Source organism: Gossypium hirsutum, chromosome D13 (assembly GCF_007990345.1).
Source record: "Gossypium hirsutum isolate 1008001.06 chromosome D13, Gossypium_hirsutum_v2.1, whole genome shotgun sequence".
NCBI lineage: Eukaryota > Viridiplantae > Streptophyta > Magnoliopsida > Malvales > Malvaceae > Gossypium > Gossypium hirsutum.
The window spans coordinates 46,944,152-46,963,554 of NC_053449.1; the positions used below are offsets into that span (position 1 = coordinate 46,944,152).

The 19,403-nt window shown below is 34.8% G+C and overlaps 1 protein-coding gene across 1 annotated transcript; it reads right to left on the reverse strand.

Moving 5' to 3' along the window:
- Positions 1 to 14,290: 14,290 nt before the first annotated feature.
- On the reverse strand, positions 14,291 to 18,313 carry LOC107918491 (probable amino acid permease 7). Its single transcript, XM_016848059.2, has 7 exons — positions 18,142 to 18,313; positions 17,792 to 18,028; positions 16,569 to 16,662; positions 16,014 to 16,228; positions 15,780 to 15,913; positions 15,323 to 15,550; positions 14,291 to 15,050 (listed from the first exon to the last, which is right to left on the reverse strand). Exons 1-7 carry the CDS (start codon positions 18,212 to 18,214, stop codon positions 14,649 to 14,651), a joined length of 1,383 nt encoding a protein of 460 aa, XP_016703548.1. The 5' UTR covers positions 18,215 to 18,313; the 3' UTR covers positions 14,291 to 14,648.
- Positions 18,314 to 19,403: the final 1,090 nt, after the last annotated feature.

Consider the following 19,403-nt stretch of genomic DNA (forward strand, 5'->3'; position numbering starts at 1 on the left):
TCAATGGCATAGGTAGTGTGTCCACAAATCACACATTGGTTGTGGGCTAACCCACTTGTATTTTGCACCATGATTGCCTGATAATTATGTTAGACTTTAAAAAAATATTTTTGGGGTTTTGACCTATCAATGGCCGAAAGCCGTGTATTTTTTTAAATTGTATAATATTGATATACAAAAAAGAAGAAAAAAATTTTGGGTGCTGGCCTGTCAATGGCCGGCACCCAGTACGAAAAGAAGGAAAAAAAAAATTTTGGGTGCTAGCCTGTCAATGGTCGGCACCCAGTACAGTATTTTTTTTTTACTTTTTTGTGTCAGTATCAGGTATCAGTATACAAAAAAGTAAAAAAAAAATTGGTACTGGCCTGTCAATGGCCGGCACCTAGCACAGTAAAATTTTTTTTTACTTTTTTCGTGTCAATATCAGGTATCAGTATACGAAAAAAGTAAAAAAAAATTTGTTGCTGGTCTGTCAATGGCCGACACCCAGCACAGTAAATTTTTTTTACTTTTTTTCGTGTCAGTATCAGGTATCAATATACAAAAAAAGTAAAAAAATTTTTATATCTATAAATTTAATATAGTTGTTCAGGATTTAAGTTTTTATTTTTATATTTTCGTGTAATAATTTTTTCGAACGTTTGTGTTTTTATATTATCGGGTAATAATATATATTTTTTGTATTAATATTGTAAAATGATTGTATTTTATTGTGTATGTAAATTTAATTTGTCGTGTAGTATTACTTATTTGAATTATTATTTTTTAAATATTACGAAGTCATGTATTCAAACAAATAATTATGTTAAATCCATTAAATAAATATTAAAAAAGAAAAAATATAAAAATAAAAGAAATATTTACATAATAAATTTTAAGAAAGTAAAAATTAAAATAAAAAATTAAAATTGTCGTGATCCTGTGGACGTTCCCGGCGTTGGCGTGTAACGATCCGGATGCCTTCGTCGATGATGCCGTGCACCTTGCTGAGGTGTTCGATAATTGCTCGGTCCGGCGTTCGGTGTCCCTTCCGGTGTAGTTAGAAAGGTGGAATAATTATATTCACCATAATCGGGACTTAATTGGTATTGTGTGACCGAAGGTGCCGATGGAAAAATATCCTTAGTGGTGGGTGTACGTGCTTCGGGGTGGAAGTCTGGGTGGTATGAGGATGATGATCCGGATCATGTCAAATGTTGACGGTGGAGGTTGTCATCAAAAATATCTTCAAATGATGGAGGAACTTCATTCACTGGATCTGGATCTATGAACTGTGATGACACGAATTTTTTTTTTACTTTTTTCGTATACTGATACCTGATACTAACAAGAAAAAAAGTAAAAAAAAAATTTACTGTGCTGGGTGCCGGCGATTGACAGGCCAGCACCCAAAAATTTTTTTTTTTACTTTTTTCGTATACTGATACCTGATACTGACACGAAAAAAAGTAAAAAAAAATTTTACTGTGCTGGGTGCCGGCCATTGACAGGCCAGCACCAAAATTTTTTTTTTACTTTTTTCGTATACTGATACCTGATACTGACACGAAAAAAGTAAAATAATTTTTTACTATACTGGGTGCCGGCCATTAACAGGCCAGCCCCCAAATTTTTTTTACTTTTTTCGTACCCTGGTGCCGGCCAATGACAAACCAAAATTTGATATCTTTTTTTACTGTACTGGGTGTTGCTGGCCCAAAATTTTTTTTTCCTTTTTTTTGTACTGGGTGCTGGCCTGTCAATTATACATGTGATACCCAATTTTTTTTCTTCTTTTTTGTATATCAGTATTATACATGTGAAACCCAATTATTGCCCGGACCCATTTGAATGAATAAAACCAATATCAAAATCCAATAACAGTCCAAAGCCCATTTACCCAAAACCCAATACTAAACCTAAAACCCATTAGCACTAACAACACAAGACAGAATCAAAGAACCCTAGCCCAATAGGCCCACAACATGTTTTCAGCAAAGGAGGTAGAAACCTTAGGGCGCGCCGCACGGCTCCCTCACATGCCTCTGCGAATGCCGCAGCACGTCGCCCCGCACCACGCACGTTCTTCCTGCAACAAACCACGACCACGAACAGCGAATAATGAGAGAAAATATGAGTTTTTGGGAGTTTTTCTTTTTTGTGGATTTCAGCAATATAAGGCCGAATTAAAATCTGTAAAATGGGGATTTTTCACAGAAAAATATAGAGAAAAAGATTGAAAATAGAGATAAAAAAATAGAGAAAATAAAAGTTTGAATAAAAGGTGATTTTTTGTGTTCATCATTTTTTATGTTTTTATTTTTATGCATAAAATAAAAGGAAGAAAAGAAAGAAAGCTTACCTTGGCACTCGGATCTGCTCCAACGGGGTTCAAAAACCCAACTCGGTGAATATCCGGCCACCGATCGTTGTGGAGCGGTGGTTGAAAGACAAAGATGCGGCGACGGCTAAAGAAAGGGTTAGAAACCCTAGCAGAGAAAGTTAGGGTGGTTTTTTTTTAAAAATGGCAGAAAATGGGTTGTTTTAGAAAAATTTTGATTTTTATAACATACATGAAACGACGTCATTTTAGGCTTGTTTCAGTGGCCCCAAAATGGCGCCGTATAGGCCTACACCCGTGTGATTGACCCGACCCGCTTGGAGACCCGCGTGTTTTCGCTGTTGGGGATATTTGCGAAATTGGTCCCCCTGTTTTTGCAGTGTGTTTAATTAAATTTCGTATTTTTTTTAAATTTTACTGCACGTTTTATTTTTATTTCATTTCGGTCCTTATTGAAACGCAACGTTTTGGGAGAATGGATTAATTTCCATTTTGGTCCCTATCTGTTATGTGCGTGTTCAACGGGGTTCGCACATTTATGTTTATTTCGAATTGCCCTTTAAATTTTTGTTTGGATTACGAATTAGTCCTTCTGTTATTTTTACACTATTATTATTATAATTATTATTATTATAACCATGCATTTATGTGAATATATTTGAAATATACGTACATATTGTTTTTATAGTTTATATATATACTTACATTTTCTTTATATATATATATTTATATATACATTTATATACATACATATTTTTACACATATATATATCTTCATGGTTTATTTATCTATTATATTTATATATTTTATTTTATTTTGTAAATATATATGTACATATCTTTAAATATGTATACTTTTATATACTTCTATATATTATAATTTTTATAAACCTATTTATAAACATACTTATATATTTTTGTTTCATAATTTTAAAGTATGTATACGTACATATATTTTTCATATTTTATGTATATACACATACATATGTATGTTAAAATTTTCATATATTTTATGGTTAATGTTTCACAAAATGCCTACTTTTTTATGCCCATTTAATTACAAAAGTATTTTAATTCGACTCGTTTATTACCGTTTGTTTTACATTAGTTGATTTGTTTTTTTTTTATTTTTCTTTATTTTATTTGATTTTATTGTTTATTGGATTATTGCTCGTGCTATTCTCATTAGCATTTTAAGCATATATTTTTATATTTGTTTTCTAAAAAATATTTTTTTAATTAAAGCATGAAAATCATATTATTTCGTAATTTTCAAAATATTTGGTATTCATGATTCTCGAGAAAAATTGTGTCCTAACTTACTGGATTTCGATTTTTTCGATGAATTTAGATAGCCAAGTATTTATTTTGCAATAAAATCGCACAAATTCATAAATCAAAATTATTTTCGGGAATTCAACATGTTGTGTCCTAACGTATTGAGTATGACATATTGTTTTCTTGAAATGAAGATTTTCCTAAAATAATAAAGGCCATATTTTGTATTTAGGAGTTTTGAGAAATTGAGCCCTAACTTACTGGGTTTTGATTTTTTTCATTCGACCTAAATAAACGAATATCCTTCTCAAATTTAAATGCATCAGTTTCAAAAATCAAAAGACAAACTTAATTTTGAAGATTAAAAAGTGTTGTGCCCTAAGTCACTGGGTGTGATACTTCATTTCTTTGAAATAAGAATGTTTTTTGATTCATTCAAGTTAAAAAGTTTTTTTTTTTTAAATCTTTTCAAATTTTCGACACCAAGGCATTAAACAATCAATTCGGTACCGATTTTGGGCGTTACGAGGGTGCTAACCCTTCCTCGTGCGTATCTGACTCCTGAACTCATTTTCTAAAATTTCGTAGACCAAAATAATTTTTAAGGTGAGCCGATCACACCTCAATAAAGGATCGGTGGCGACTCTAGTTTTTCTATTTTTAAAGTCGACAACTAAATTTTTGTTTTCAAAAAATGGTTTCGACAGCTTGGCGACTCCATTGGGGAATGGTTAGAGAGTCGAGCCGTAAATTGATTAATTTTTGTCTATTGTTCGAAAAATTAAATTTTGTTTTAAAATTCATGATTTCCCCTTTGCATTCATTGATTTTCATTGTCATATGTTTGTTTGATTGGCTTAAGTCTGTTAGCTTATTTGCATTTTGCATTTCATAAGTCGGTCATTTTAACCCTTTTAGGTGGGAGTGAGAAACTAGTCCTTCGTGAGGTTTTCACCTCCGTGCAGGATAATGGATCACTTTCGGAATACATCCGTACCTATGTCTTCGTGAGATTTTCATCTTCGTGTAGCCATAAGGAAATGTATTCCCCTAAACCGAACTTGGTCCATATGAGCCTATAATGGGTAAGGATCGAGGAATCTGCTGGTTCGGGTACCCTTGCTTTAGAAGCCAAACTTCATATAGTGAACCTTAGGAACTCACCTTAGGTAGAATTGCTCTAAACCTTAGTAGATACCTGACTAGGAGTTTTTATTTCTGGATTGTATTGGATTTAATGTTTATACCTGATACTAACCCGTTTTGTTTTGTTTTGATTATGATTGCATTGCATTTGCATTTTAGAAAAGAGATGTTGATTCAAAGTTCGATTACTAACTTAGAAAGCTTGTAACGGAATACGGGTTTCTTGATAAAATGAAAAATAATACAGCTGCCTGAATATATTTCAAGAAATACCAGAAGGGCGATGGTAGAGTACGTGACTTTACTTCGTGGCCTGAGGATTCAAGATGATTGTCTAAGAGCTTTCAATATTCCAACTTCCTTAAAGAAGCTAATGAGCATTGCGAGGATAGGCAGACAATGGATTGCGACCATAATCAAGCAAAATGAGCTAGCAGTGACATCCATTGGAAATTTGTGAGGGTTATATTAGCATCTGGATGAAGACGGAAAAGATGTCTTTACATGGAGTATGAGGGTAAAGCCGTATATATATACCCGCCTTATGTAAAGAAATTTGTCTTCTAGTAAAGTTTTCTAAATGGAATTGAATTAGAATCAACGTCTCTTTATGTATTCATTTCATACATTCGCATTACATGACATCATACGCATTAAAGTCTACTAAAAGAGCCTAATCGATTAAAATCATTTCTCAGTTAACCTGGAAACCAGCAAGCAAGCCAAACATTGTTACGGTACACGAGCAAAATCAAAAAGTATGGACCAGAGATTGGAAAAGCTTGAACAGTTCCAAAGAGAAATGCAAGATCAACTTCAGCAGCAAATGAAAGAGCAGCTTGAGAAGATTCAGCAGAATATGATGGATAAAATGACGGAATCTCAAGAGAATATGATGATCCAGTTAACTCAACTGTTGATCGGTGGAAAATAAAAGGGAAAATGCCCTATGGCTAATGTTGAAGAGGGAGGCGATGATGGAAATCTTTATCCTCCTTTACTCCACCACGTGTGCAAGCCCAAGCTGAACTTTACCCATTCAAATCTTCTGTTACAATTAGGCCTCAGCAGTTTCAGGCCAACGCTTCAAGGTCAATGAATTACCAAGCTGGATCAGGCTCTAGCCCTGAGAATAAACCTGTCAATTATATTATCCCCGACTTTGATGAGACGGTTGAAAAAGAAAAAGTGAAAGAAGAATTGCCAAAGCAATTAGAGGAAAGGTGAAGGTGGATTGAAGAGAAATTCAAGGCTGTGGAAAGCACCGAGAGCTATCGCGGGGTTGATGCTAAGGATTTGAGTTTAGTCCTAGATTTGGTGCTCCCTCACAAGTTTAAAATGCCAGAATTTGAGAAGTATAATGGGACCAGTTGCCCGGAAGCCCACATCACCTTGTTTTGTAGGCGAATGACTGGGTATGTCAATAACGACCAACTATTAATACATTGCTTCCAGGATAGCCTTATGGAGTCAGCATCTAAATGGTACAATCAATTGAGTCGTACTAGGATTAGTCCCTAGAGAGATTTGGCACAGGATTTTATGAAGTAATACAGTCATGTAGCAGAAATGGTTCCTGATAGAATCACCTTGCAAAACATGGAAAAGAAGTCGAATGAAGGTTTTAGGCAGTATGCACAGAGGTGGAGGGAGGTCGTCGTTCAAGTTCAGCCACCGCTTTTGGAAAGGGAAATGACAATGCTATTTATAAATACATTGAAAGCCCCGTTCATCACACATATGTTAGGAAGTGCCACAAAAAGCTTTTCTGACATAGTCATAAATGGTGAAATGATTGAAAGCGCCATAAGGAGCGGAAAGATTGATGCTGGAGGAAATAACAAAAGGCAAGCCTCAAAAGAAAAAGAAAATGATATGAACATCGTGAATACGTACAACAAATTGATTACGGTGAATCAACCAAGAAAGATGGTTGCTAATTAGCAAGGTTCATCAAGACAAGAATCAAGTGTGAAGCAAGGTACTAAAAAGCTCCAGTTCACACCAATTCCAATGTCGTATATGGAGTTGTATCAAAGCTTATTTGATGCGCATGTTGTTTCTCCTTTTCATGTGAAGCCTCCACAGCCTCCGTACCCCAAATGGTATAACGCAAGTGCACAATACGATTATCATGCGGGAATTATGGGGCATTCAATAGAGAATTGCACTACCTTCAAAAAGCTAGTTGAAAGACTCATCAACATGGATGTTGTCAAGTTGGATGACTCATCTAGTGTAGGAAATCCGCTACCCAATCATGATTGATAATGGAGTGAATGCAATATATGAAAAAGTGGTGGAAATTTTCATATCAATGCCATATATGGAGACACGATTTAAAAGGGACCTTGTTAGATATCCACCTTTATAAACCTGGGAGTGTTTTAAGCAATCGAGCTGCAGAAGAAATATTTGTAGTATTTAGGGCTTATTTAGAGCAATGTTCAAAACACACTTGTTGCTTTTAGCCTAGAGGCAATAAGAATTTCTTTGTAAAATAGGCTCATGTCTAAATGTCGTTATTTTAATGAAATGCATCCTTGCGATAATTTTTGAACCAATATTCTTTCGGTCTTTTTTTGAATAATTATTCTTTCATTCTTTTAGATTTTCTTCCACGTCATTCATTCATTCATATTCATATTGTACAAATAGTTATTCATAAATTTTTATATTCTTTTGTATATTCTTTGGTATTTATTATGGGTCCCTAGATATCAATGTCATGAGTGACATTGCTACAGATTTAGAATCTCCTTTTAAGCGAGACATGTGTTTAGAGGGATTTCATGACTTTGAAGATGACATAGATCGTAGCCTATCTCCGGACTTGTTGAGGATGGCAGAACAGGAAGAGAAACAAATTTTACCTCCTGAGGAGACAGTGAAGATTGTGACTTTAAAGAAACGTGCATAACCAAATAAACAAAGCAAGACATTGTTAAGTTACTACGTCTTCGCATATGCCCGGGTTAAGCACTGTCATTGCAATCGAAACAATAGCACGATATCAGAAATTTACAGTATGTTCAAGATTAATATCATGAATGATATGGTGAAAACTCTACCGGGGCAATGCCTCTCTCCTTAGTTTATCACGGTTTTTTTTCATTGAATTCGAAATTCTTTCTCTCCAGATATCGGCTGAGCAAGTTGGATGAAGCAGAACGGATCCAATCGTGATGTGATCAGTTGAACCTGATAGAAAGAAAAAAGGTTAAAAGCTATTCATCATGGTCAGATGTACCAAAAATGAATTATGCGAGCTTATAACAAAAGGTTCGTCCTAGAGAATTCCACGAGGGTAACCTAATGTTGAAGATCCTCCCACTACAAAAAAATATTTTAGAGGGAAACAAATACCAAATTTGGAAGAACCTTATGTTGTAGAGAAGGATTTTTCAGAGAAGCACTGATCTTGAGTGAGATGGATAGTAAAAACTTGTCCAATCCTGTAAACTCAGATTCAGTCAAGAAATACTTCGCTTAAAGAAGGAGAGGACCAAGGTAAAAACCCGCAAAGGGCAGTTTGAGTCCCAACAAAAGAAAAAAGGAAAAAAGAAGTGATGTGAAAAAATGAAAAGATGAAAATGAAAAAGTAAAAATGGAGAGGCTAAGGCGAAAACCCACAAAGGGCGCCTTAGACCAAAGGGATTTGAGTTGAAAACCCAAAAAGGGAGGCTCAAATTTTGATCAGAATAGGGCAGGAAGTGATCAGAATAGTTCAGATTTTGATCAGAATGGGGCATGTGGTGATCTTGATTTACCTGAATCAGTAGGAAAGGGTATGCGACATCTTGGGGCATCAACAGAGTATTGTAGATCTCCTAAACACATGTCAAACTCAGAATGGTCTTCATCAAGTTTGTACAGAGAAGTTCAAGCTGCGATATCTGGGGCACCTAGTCTTCATACTATTTATTTTGAATTTGTTGTTCTTGGAATACTTCATTCTTTTTCAAGATATGTGTTCCCAATCAATTCCTCTTTTATTCTTATTATCCTTTATAATTTATTCATTTCAAGATATACTCTCAAATCAATTCTATTTTATCCATCGTTATGATCTTTTTGCAAGCATGTTGCATTGGAATAATGATTAATGGACCAATAAAACTTTCACAAAGGAAGGTTTTGCATATTACTATAGAAGTTTCTAAATAATACAGTAACCTGAAATAGGATTATTGTTTAGAACGCACCAAGTTTAAATTTTGAAATATCTAGGAAGGGAAAGTCTAAATTGAGACTATTCCTTCAGATTTTGTTGTCAAGGCATTGATTAAACAAAATGACAAGATGTCGTGTCGGTTATAAGGCTTTAATGAACAGGCAGACAATGATCACCAAGCAATAGGAAGAGGTTTTCTCGGAGAAAAAAGTCTTCATTTGTGCATGAGCATTTGGTATGACACATTGGGAATGGTGTAAAGAACCAAGGAGTTTCACATTCTATATCCTTGAATTGCGATAGGAAAGAATTGAGAAAAGACCAGATTTTTCTACCCTTAGGTCACAGCGGGAGAAAGATGGTACAAATTTTGCGTCCCAATAGATGGAACTTTGAGGTTTACAGTGGAGGGCAATCTAATCAAGCGTTTCTTTAGAGATGCGAGCCGTGCAAAAATGCGTTGTAGCACTTCAGTGATAAAACCTTAATAAACTTTGAGTAATGATAACCTAAGTGATAGAGAGGGATCATTCTCAAAAAAATAATATTCTACATTCATTCAAATGTCATTCATATATGTCTAGTTAGGAGCATTTGATTCATTCTGATCATGATATCCTAATCGCTAGGTATAATTAGGTTCATAAATTGAATTATACAGGTCATGTTCCCTAGATAACAAACCGGTGAAACCAGTCTTGTCTCCCTGGGCAGCAATGAAGTAGGTTGAAAATGGCAGAGCTTGCCTTCCTGTATTGGCAGCGAAGCAGATCGAAGATACTCGTCTTATCGCCTTGACGTTGTAATGGAATAGATTAAAGCCACAACGGCGAATCTTACTTCCATGACGTTGCAGCGGAGTAGATTGAAGCCACGACGGCGGATCTTATCTCCCTGGCGTTAAGGCTTGGATTAGCTAAAGTGGAGTGGATTGAAGCTGTGGGCAGCGAATTCTATCTCTTTGGCATTACAGTAGAATAGATTGAAGCCACAACGGCGGATCTTACTTCCCTGGCGGTGTAGTGGAACAGATTGAAGCTACGACAGCGGATCTGGTTTCCCCAACATTGCAATTAAAAAGATTGAAGCCACAACGGCGGATCTTATTTCCCTGGCGGTGTAGTGGAACAGATTGAAGCCACAACGGCGGATCTGGTTTCCCCGACATTGCAATTAAAAAGATTGACGCCACAACGGCTGATCTTACTTCCCTAGCGGTGCAGTGGAATAGATTGAAGCTACGACGGCGGATCTGGTTTCCCTAACATTGTAGTTAAATAGATTGAAGCCACAATGGCGAATCTTACCTCCCTGGTGGTGTAGTGGAACAAATTGAAGTCACAACGGTGAATCTTGTTTCCTCGACATTACACTTAAGCAAATTGAAGAAAATAATCCTATCTCCCTGAAGTTGCAGTGGAGCAGATTAAAATAAGATCTTATCTTTCTGAAGTTGCAGTAGAGCGGATTGCATGCAGTCTTATCTCCCTGAGGTTGTAGCGGAGTAGACTGAAGATAGCAAATCTTATCTCCCTAAAGTTACAGTGGAGCAGACTACAAATAGCAAATTTTGTTCTTTTGAGAAGCTACAAGGTATAAATCTTATCTCCTTGATGTTGCAGTGGAGTGGATTGAAGTACCAATGCCTATACTTCTGAAGACACAGAAGGTTAGAATGAGGCTACTTGAAGAAGAAGAGCGCCAAGGTCCAGCATGACAGGGCAAAATTGGTTATTTTTAGTCTTTCCTCTGTTCCCGTTACACAATAACGAGCAAAGAGGGGCAGCTGTGATACCCAATTATTGCTCAGACCTATTTGAATGAATAAAACCAATATCAAAATCCAATAACAGTCCAAAGCCCATTTACCCCAAACCCAATACTAAACCTAAAACCCATTAGCACTAACAACACAAGACAGAATCAATGAACCCTAGCCCAATAGGCCCACAACATGTTTTCAGCAAAGGAGGCAGAAACCTTAGGGCGCGCCGCACGGCTCCCTCACACGCCTCCACGAATGTCGCAGCACGTCGCCCCGCACCACGCAAGTTCTTCCTGCAACAAACCACGACCACGAATAGCGAATAATGGGAGAAAATATGAGTTTTTGGGAGTTTTTCTTTTTTGGGGATTTCAGCAATATAAGGCCGAATTAAAATCTGTAAAAGGGGGATTTTTCACAGAAAAATACAGAGAAAAAGATTGAAAATAAAGATAAAAAAATAGAGAAAAGAAAAGTTTGAATAAAAGGTGATTTTTTTGTGTTCATCATTTTTTATGTTTTTATTTTTATGCATAAAATAAAAGGAAGAAAAGAAAGAAAGCTTACCTTGGCACTCGGATCTGCTCCAACGGGGTTCAAAAACCCAACTCGGTGAATATCCGGCCACCAATCGCGGTGGAGCCGGGGTTGAAAGACAAAGATGCGGCGACGGCTAAAGAAAAGGTTAGAAACCCTAGCAGAGAAAGTTAGGGTGGTTTGTTTGTTTGTTTGTTTTTAAATGGCAGAAAATGGGTTGTTTTAGAAAAATTTTGATTTTTATAACATACATGAAACAACGTCGTTTTAGGCTTGTTTCAGTGGCCCCAAAACGGCGCCGTATAGGCCTACACCCGTGTGATTGACCCGACCCGCTTGGAGACCTGCGTGTTTTCACTGCTGGGGATATTTGCGAAATTGGTCCTCCCTGTTTTTGCAGTGTGGTTAATTAAATTTCGTAATTTTCTTAAATTTTACTGCACGTTTTATTTTTATTTCACTTCGGTCCTTATTGAAACGCAACGTTTTGGGAGAATGGATTAATTTCCCTTTTGGTCCCTATCTGTTATGTGCGTGTTCAACGGGGTTCGCACATTTATGTTTATTTCGAATTGCCCTTTAAATTTTTGTTTGGATTACGAATTAGTCCTTCTGTTATTTTTACACTACTATTATTATTATTGTTTTAAATTATTATTATTATAACCATGCATTTATGTGAATACATTTGAAATATACGTACATATTGTTTTTATAGTTTATATATATACTTACATTTTCTTTCTATATATATATATATTTTTATATATACATTTGTATACATACATATTTTTACACATATATATATCTTCATGGTTTATTTATCTATTATATTTATATATATTATTTTATTTTGTAAATATATATGTACATATCTTTAAATATGTATACTTTTATATACTTCTATATATTATAATTTTTATAAACCTATTTATAAACATACTTATATATTTTTGTTTCATAATTTTAAAGTATGTATACGTACATATATTTTTCATATTTTATGTATATACACATACATATGTATATTAAAATTTTCATATATTTTATGGTTAATGTTTCACAAAATGTCTACTTTTTTATGCCCATTTAATTACAAAAGTATTTTAATTCGACTCATTTATTACCGTTTGTTTTACATTAGTTGACTTGTTTTTTTATTTTTCTTTATTTTATTTGATTTTATTGTTTATTGGATTATTGCTCGTGCTATTCTCATTAGCATTTTAAGCATATATTTTTATATTTGTTTTCTAAAAAATATTTTTTTAATTAAAGCATGAAAATCATCTTATTTCGTAATTTTTAAAATATTTGGTATTCATGATTCTCGAGAAAAATTGTGTCTTAACTTACTAGATTTCGATTTTTTCGATGAATTTAGATAGCTAAGTATTTATTTTGCAATAAAATCGCACAAATTCATAAATCAAAATTATTTTCGGGAATTCAACATGTTGTGTCCTAACGTATTGAGTATGACATATTGTTTTCTTGAAATGAAGATTTTCCTAAAATAATAAAGGCCATATTCTGTATTTAGGAGTTTTGAGAAATTGAGCCCTAACTTACTGAGTTTTGATTTTTTTCATTCGACCTAAATAAACAAATATCCTTCTCAAATTTAAATGCATCGGTTTCAAAAATCAAAAGACAAACTTAATTTTGAAGATTAAAAAGTGTTGTGCCCTAAGTTACTGGGTGTGATCCTTTATTTCTTTGAAATAAGAATGTTTTTAATTCATTCAAGTTAAATTTTTTTTTAAATCTTTTCAAATTTTCGACACCAAGGCATTAAACAATCAATTCGGTATCGATTTTGGGCGTTACGAGGGTGCTAACCTTTCTTCGTGCGTAACTGACTCCCGAACTCGTTTTCTCAAATTTCGTAGACCAAAATAATTTTTAAGGTGAGCCGATCACACCTCAATAAAGGATTGGTGGTGACTCCAGTTTTTTATTTTTAAAGTCGACAACTAAATTTTTGTTTTCAAAAAAATGGTTTTGACAATACAAATTTTTTTAAAAAATACATGGGTTCCGGCCATTGATAGGCCAAAACTCAAAAATTATTTTTTTAAAGTCTGATACAATTATCAGGCAATCATGGGTGCAAAATATGAGTGGGTTCCAGCCATTGGCTGGCCACAACCCAAATTTATTATTTATTTCAGGTTATTTTAGTTATTGTTTTTAAACTTGAATTATTTTTATAAATATAATATTTTTGGGGGCTATTTAGGTAAAATAGCCTTGGTTGTGAAATGCTTATTGTAGATATAGGTGAAGCCCAAGGCAATAGGAGGAAAAACAGTGAGAACCCAAACTTGACATTTCCTCTGCGATGTGTTGTGTCTTGTGCTGTCTGAAGTGTGCAGTGTGTGTAAAGTCTCGAGGCGAGTGCTTGATATGTTCGAATCCAATGCAAAATTCCCTTCCTTTTTACACTTTTGGTGCTTTCGTTCTTTTTTATTTATTGCCGTTATTAAATAGAAGAGGGTTCCTAGGCCTAGTATGGAGGTCAACTAATGCCAATTTGCTATCGTAGCCCCCCAACCCCATCCCTATGCCCCAGCTACCACATGTTTTAATATTCCATATTACCATCCAAAAATATCAATCTTCATCAAATATTTGTCGGTTTGACTTTATCAATACCTTAAACTAGACTGATTTTTTCATAAATTGCGGGAAAATAGTATGAAGCCACTCCACAATGTATATATTCCAACTCTTTTCTTTTTATATAGTTTAATTCATGTAAAAAATTGGAAGTGCCGATTGAGTTTTAACTTGATTTGTATCAGCATTGTTGTCAGTGTAGGAAGTTGTGAGTTCGAATACGCTGAAATGCATTATTTTCTAATTTAAGAATCGGAGAGGGACAATAGATAGTAAACCTGTAAGGAAATGATTTTTGCTATTTAAATAATATGTAGAAAAAGAAATGAATAGTTGCTAAAAAAATGTATTCATTTTCCTTATTTTCTTTGGGCTCCCAACCCATTGGATTCAGAAAAGCCCAAAGTTTCTAATTTGAAACAATAAGAAGATTAGAACTTGGAGGAAATTCAGCAAGGATCAAATAGGCCTAATCACTAGGAGAAGGTTTAATGATACATAAATATAGGAACATGACTCGAATACATAAATACATGAATTTACACACAAACCTTGCTGATAAATCATTCAAAAATTACCCACATTCCAAATGCTCAAGCACACACACCATTGAATTCGCTCAAGGAGATGATTATTTGATTCCAACACTACAATCCCAATACCATGTTTCCTAATCTCCTGAAAAAGTACAAAGGCTTATTGTAATTTCCAACTAAATGTAAATCTAACTTCATACATTTCTATACAAGTACAATCCTAATGTTTCTTTCTCTTCCCCATGATTGTCTAGAATCAATGGAGTTGCTTTATTTTAATCTTGCAGTTATGAGCCCTTCAATCGACCCGACCAGGGCGAACAATGTCAGTGGAAGGCACACAAGGCTGAAACTTTGGAGCATGACCCACTTTAGTGACCAGGCTTCAACGTTTCTCTGCTTGAAGTACATCTGCACTGGAAAGTATATTGATAGGGGCCAGAAGTAGATGCCTCCTAATACTCCCAAAACTTGGTTGAAATATGGGAATAACATGGCAATTATTGTTGTCGAAGCTACGAAAATGGTGCGGAAGCATAATCTAAGAACGTTTAATTTAAAAGCTGGCAAAAGTGGGAGTTTCAACTTGAAATCCTTGTGTATGATTCCACTGTCCGGAAATTTCACTGAGACCCATTTCTCAACGTTTGCAAATAGTGGCTGGCTGTAAACCTGCCAAATGCAAGGCATTAACACAAAGGTTAACACCAACATTATTCAAACTCTAGTGTGAGAGTTGGATACGAGTACATGTCTATGAATTTGAATGATTCTTAAAGGGCTATATTCTCGTATCTATGCCATGATATATGTTGGACACGAGTACTTCTAAGTAGCAAAGGCCTGAAACCATATGATTATCATTTTAACAACTGAAAAGTTCCTAAGAACGATAACATGTAGCTGAACCAGAAAATGTTAATCAAACATAATGTTATTAGTACCTGATATCCTCCAACTAGATGAAGAACAATGCACATATTAGCAAAGTCGATGAGCCAATATGGTTCGTAAAATCCAAAACCAGTCAAGAGATTCCCTGGTGTCTTATCTCCAAAGGCTGCATATCCAAGTGCTCCACAACAGAGATAGAAAAAGGTTGTGGCAGAAATTGATATTATTGAAGCTGTCTTCATGGTGTCCTTCTCAGAAGGAGGTGACTTTAAAGTATCCTTCAAGTTTTAAAATTGTAATCACCATTAGTTCAGCATATCACCAAGACTTAAACTGTCATTCAACTATGTTACTGAGACTCATGTGAGAATGTCAAACACGGGCATGATGAATTTTTTCCAAGTTTTTTCATATTATCCCATACTCATTTTCAGATATATGTTTGACAAGGATATTTTAAGAAGAATGAAGAAATAACAATATGAACTCATCTTTAATGGTGTCAACCTGTATCTCAATAAGAATTAGGGAGTAGGGATAGGCGAATGCTATGTCTCCAAGTGCTTGAGAAACCAGCCAAACTTTCTCACCAGTAGTAGATGTTGAGATTCCTCGAATGGAACCCTTAATATAACCATTTCCTGCAATTTTAGAACAGAAACATCAGTAAGATCTTAGTCAAGTTCTTTCAGATATTCTACAATGAGAAATCTATAAAAATCTATAGGTTCATCATTTTACCTACTACTTTAGCAATGCCAAGTCCAAGACCAACGATAGAATAAGCAAAGGACATGAATGCAGCAACCACCGATAGCCATTGTATGTTGTGAAAATTATTTATCTGAGACAGTATTAATTGAACAACTCCAAAAGCTAGCATATACTGAGCATCTCCAAAATAACATTCAGCATTATGCCCTTCATTGTGGTAACAGTTGGATTTTTGAATTGCTCTGCATTCACAAGTAAAATAGGCATTGGCAACCAAAACCATACCTCTAAAAAGAGGAAAATCAATAGCAACAACCTATGTTACTCGGACTGGGGTGCGAGTGTTGGTCTGCCACAGGTATGTTCAATTCTTTTCAAGTTTTTTCATATATTTGGAAGGTCCTTGAAGGGTCATACTCATACTCTTGTCTATACATGCATCTGATATGGGGGTCGAACATAGATACTTCAAGAAAATGAAGAGTCGGAGTAACATAAGCAGCAACGGCAGCATCTTTTGGTGAACTAGCCATAGTAAATTAGGATCAAGCAGTTGGAGTAAAAGGAACCTTAACAACACACCTCGGGCTAATAGCAGATGTTATTGTATATGCTATTCCCATACCATACAAGCCTACTTGAACAAAAAGGCCGCAAACCCTTGCATTGGTTTTCCCTGAAAATCCATGATAAGCAATCAAAATTGATGACTAACAGGCATGTATAAACATATATTGTTGTAATTAACAGCTGGTGAACAAACAGTGAAGTGTGGTTTTAGTAGGAATTTGCTTTCAATATAAAGACTGACCTCTTTTATTCAATGGCATTGCTCTGGTGCATGATTTAGATTGAAAATTACTTGGTTTTACAATCTCCTTTTATCCAAGAGAATATGCCAACTGTTGGCTTTTTATGTAGGCTGATTAGATCTGATTTTAAAGTTGAAATAGTTTAGAAATTCTTGGAGATTCATGAATCCCTGATGCATACAAGTGGAAACTCAGGAAAAGACTTGCGTGAAAATATGAAATTTAGTGATGTAAGTGGACACCTATGCATTATATGATCAATCCAGAGATTCAATGGTCAAAAGGCCCATACATAATCATCACCATTAGGATGAAACATTCATGATTATCATCACGACCTTAATCAATGAATTTCCCCTCACTCGAAGCCGAGTTTGTCTAACTTAGCAAGGCATGACAAAATCTAATTCCTTTGTGGGCTTCCTACATGGATGGATTTGACTTTAATAGTGATTAAAGAAAATGGTTTTAATATTTAATTTAGTATCTAATGTTTTAGTTTATTTTGATAATCGAGTTTTTTTAATTTGATATTTAAATATTTTTTTTCTCAGATTTTGATTTTAATGTTCAATTTGGTCCATATACTTTATTTGTGTCTCAATTAAGTATGTATGTTTTGTTATTAAAGCATATGAGTCAATCAGTAATTGGATCAAATGATGAACTCAAGTAGAGAAAAAAAAAGCAGAAAATTGAACATTGAAATGAACAAAGATATTAGCGAAAGAAAATTTTTGCAGAGCTGCAGAACTATGAAGATGAAAAGTCTACCGTCTTTTCTTTGTAGGTTCAGTGATTGAATCTACCATTCCACATGGACCTATCTTTTCTCAACTACCTTCAAAACTCTAGTATACGTGTTTTTTTTCAGAGTTCCTCCAATAGAAACTCTGAAATCTACCGACGATATAATGATTAAGAATATGTTTTGATGAAGTTTCAAAGATGGAGTCAGTAAAAAAAAGATGATAAACTGTTTAAAAATCTCACCTAAATTCATGTTAACAGCATCGATGTAGGATCGATTTCTGACGGGTCCAACTTCAGGATCAGGCGTTTTATAACAGTTGCAGAGGAGATACGTGGAAATCAAAGTTACGGACGCGAAGAGCACCATAGCCAAAGGTCCGGCAATCCACCCCAACTGAGCCATGCTCCACGCCAGAGATAGCACCCCGGCGCCTATGACCCCCGTTATTATATGCGCCACCGCCGTCCATACATTCCCTTCATCCAACCATCAATAAAAAATCCAAATGATCAAATTTCACTTGATACACAAAAACAGGATGTGTTTGGAAATAAAATCATTAAGACTGAAACAAAGGGAACACAGTTACCAGTTCTATGGAGATGATTATGATGCTTGTTGTTCAACAATGGGGTTTGATTACTAGAATGAGCTTCTTCCATGGCCTTTTTAGTTTAGCATTTAAGTCTGATTTTGGTTTAAATTTATAGAAGAAGATTGCGTACAAAGATGCAACTTCGAATTTGAATTAAAATTAAATGGGAAAAACGATGTGTAGTACTTTCGTGTTGCATGATCAAACTACTGGAATTTTACTGAATCTTCTGTTCTTTTAATTACAACTATTTGCTTATGTAGTAAAATGAGTCAGCAAATTTTTTTATAATTTTGTAATCCCGAACTCCAAATTTTGAATATTGAATTTTAACTTGAAACCTTTAAAATTTGAATTTGGGAATCCGAATCTTGAATTTGAAGTTAAAGATTCGGGATTTAAGGGTAAAAAATTATAAAAAAAATTATTAAAATATCATTAATTAATTAAAAAAATTATGGTAGAAAAACTTCGTAAAATAATTTCTCGTAATAAGACAGGAACACTCGCACTGAAAAGTAATACTTAGCACGCACGCTCATTGAAATAACAAATCTCACTGTTGTAAAAATAAAATATATATTTTAAACGACTTTATTTTATTTAAGTAGCACTATATGAAACAATTATCTTTTAAATATATATTAAAAATAGAAATAAGGCTAAACTATAAAAATAATTATTTTTGTTTGCTTCATATTATATTTTAGTTATTTTTGTTTGAAGTATTACGTTTTAGTCACTTACGATATCTTTTTGTTATGAAATGGTCACTCTACCGTTAAGCTCCCCTTATCTCCCTAACGGTGGTCCTACGTGACAGTCCAAATGAGTTTCCCTGGCGAATCTTATTTCCCTGGCGTTGTAGCGGAGCAGATTGAAGCCACGACGGCGAATCTTATCTCCCTGGCGTTAAGGCTTGGATTAGCTGAAGTGGAGCGGATTGAAGCTGTAGGCAGCGAATCCTATCTCTTTGGCATCACAATGGAGCAGATTGAAACCACAACGGTGAATCTTACTCCCCTGGCGGTGTAGTGGAACAGATTGAAGCTACGACGGTGAATCTTGTTTCCCCAAAATTGCAATTTAAAAGACTGAAGATGGCGAATCTTATCTCCCTGAAGTTGCAGTGGAGCAGATTAAAGCCAATAATTCTATCTCCCTGAAGTCGTAGTGGAGCAGATTAAAATAACAGATTTTATCTCCCTGAAGTTGCAATGGAGCAGACTAAGTAAGCAAGCCTTATTCTCCTGAAT

Bases quoted from the DNA above. Each gene is read 5' to 3' on its own strand.
- LOC107918491 (XM_016848059.2), bottom strand. From the start codon at position 18,214: ATGGAAGAAGCTCATTCTAGTAATCAAACCCCATTGTTGAACAACAAG. The intron at 16,229-16,568 runs GTGTGTTGTTAA...TTGTGAATGCAG, and splicing joins ACATCTGCTATTAGCCCGAG to AGCAATTCAAAAATCCAACT. The intron at 15,551-15,779 runs GTTGACACCATT...TAAAACTTGAAG, and splicing joins TAATTCTTATTGAGATACAG to GATACTTTAAAGTCACCTCC.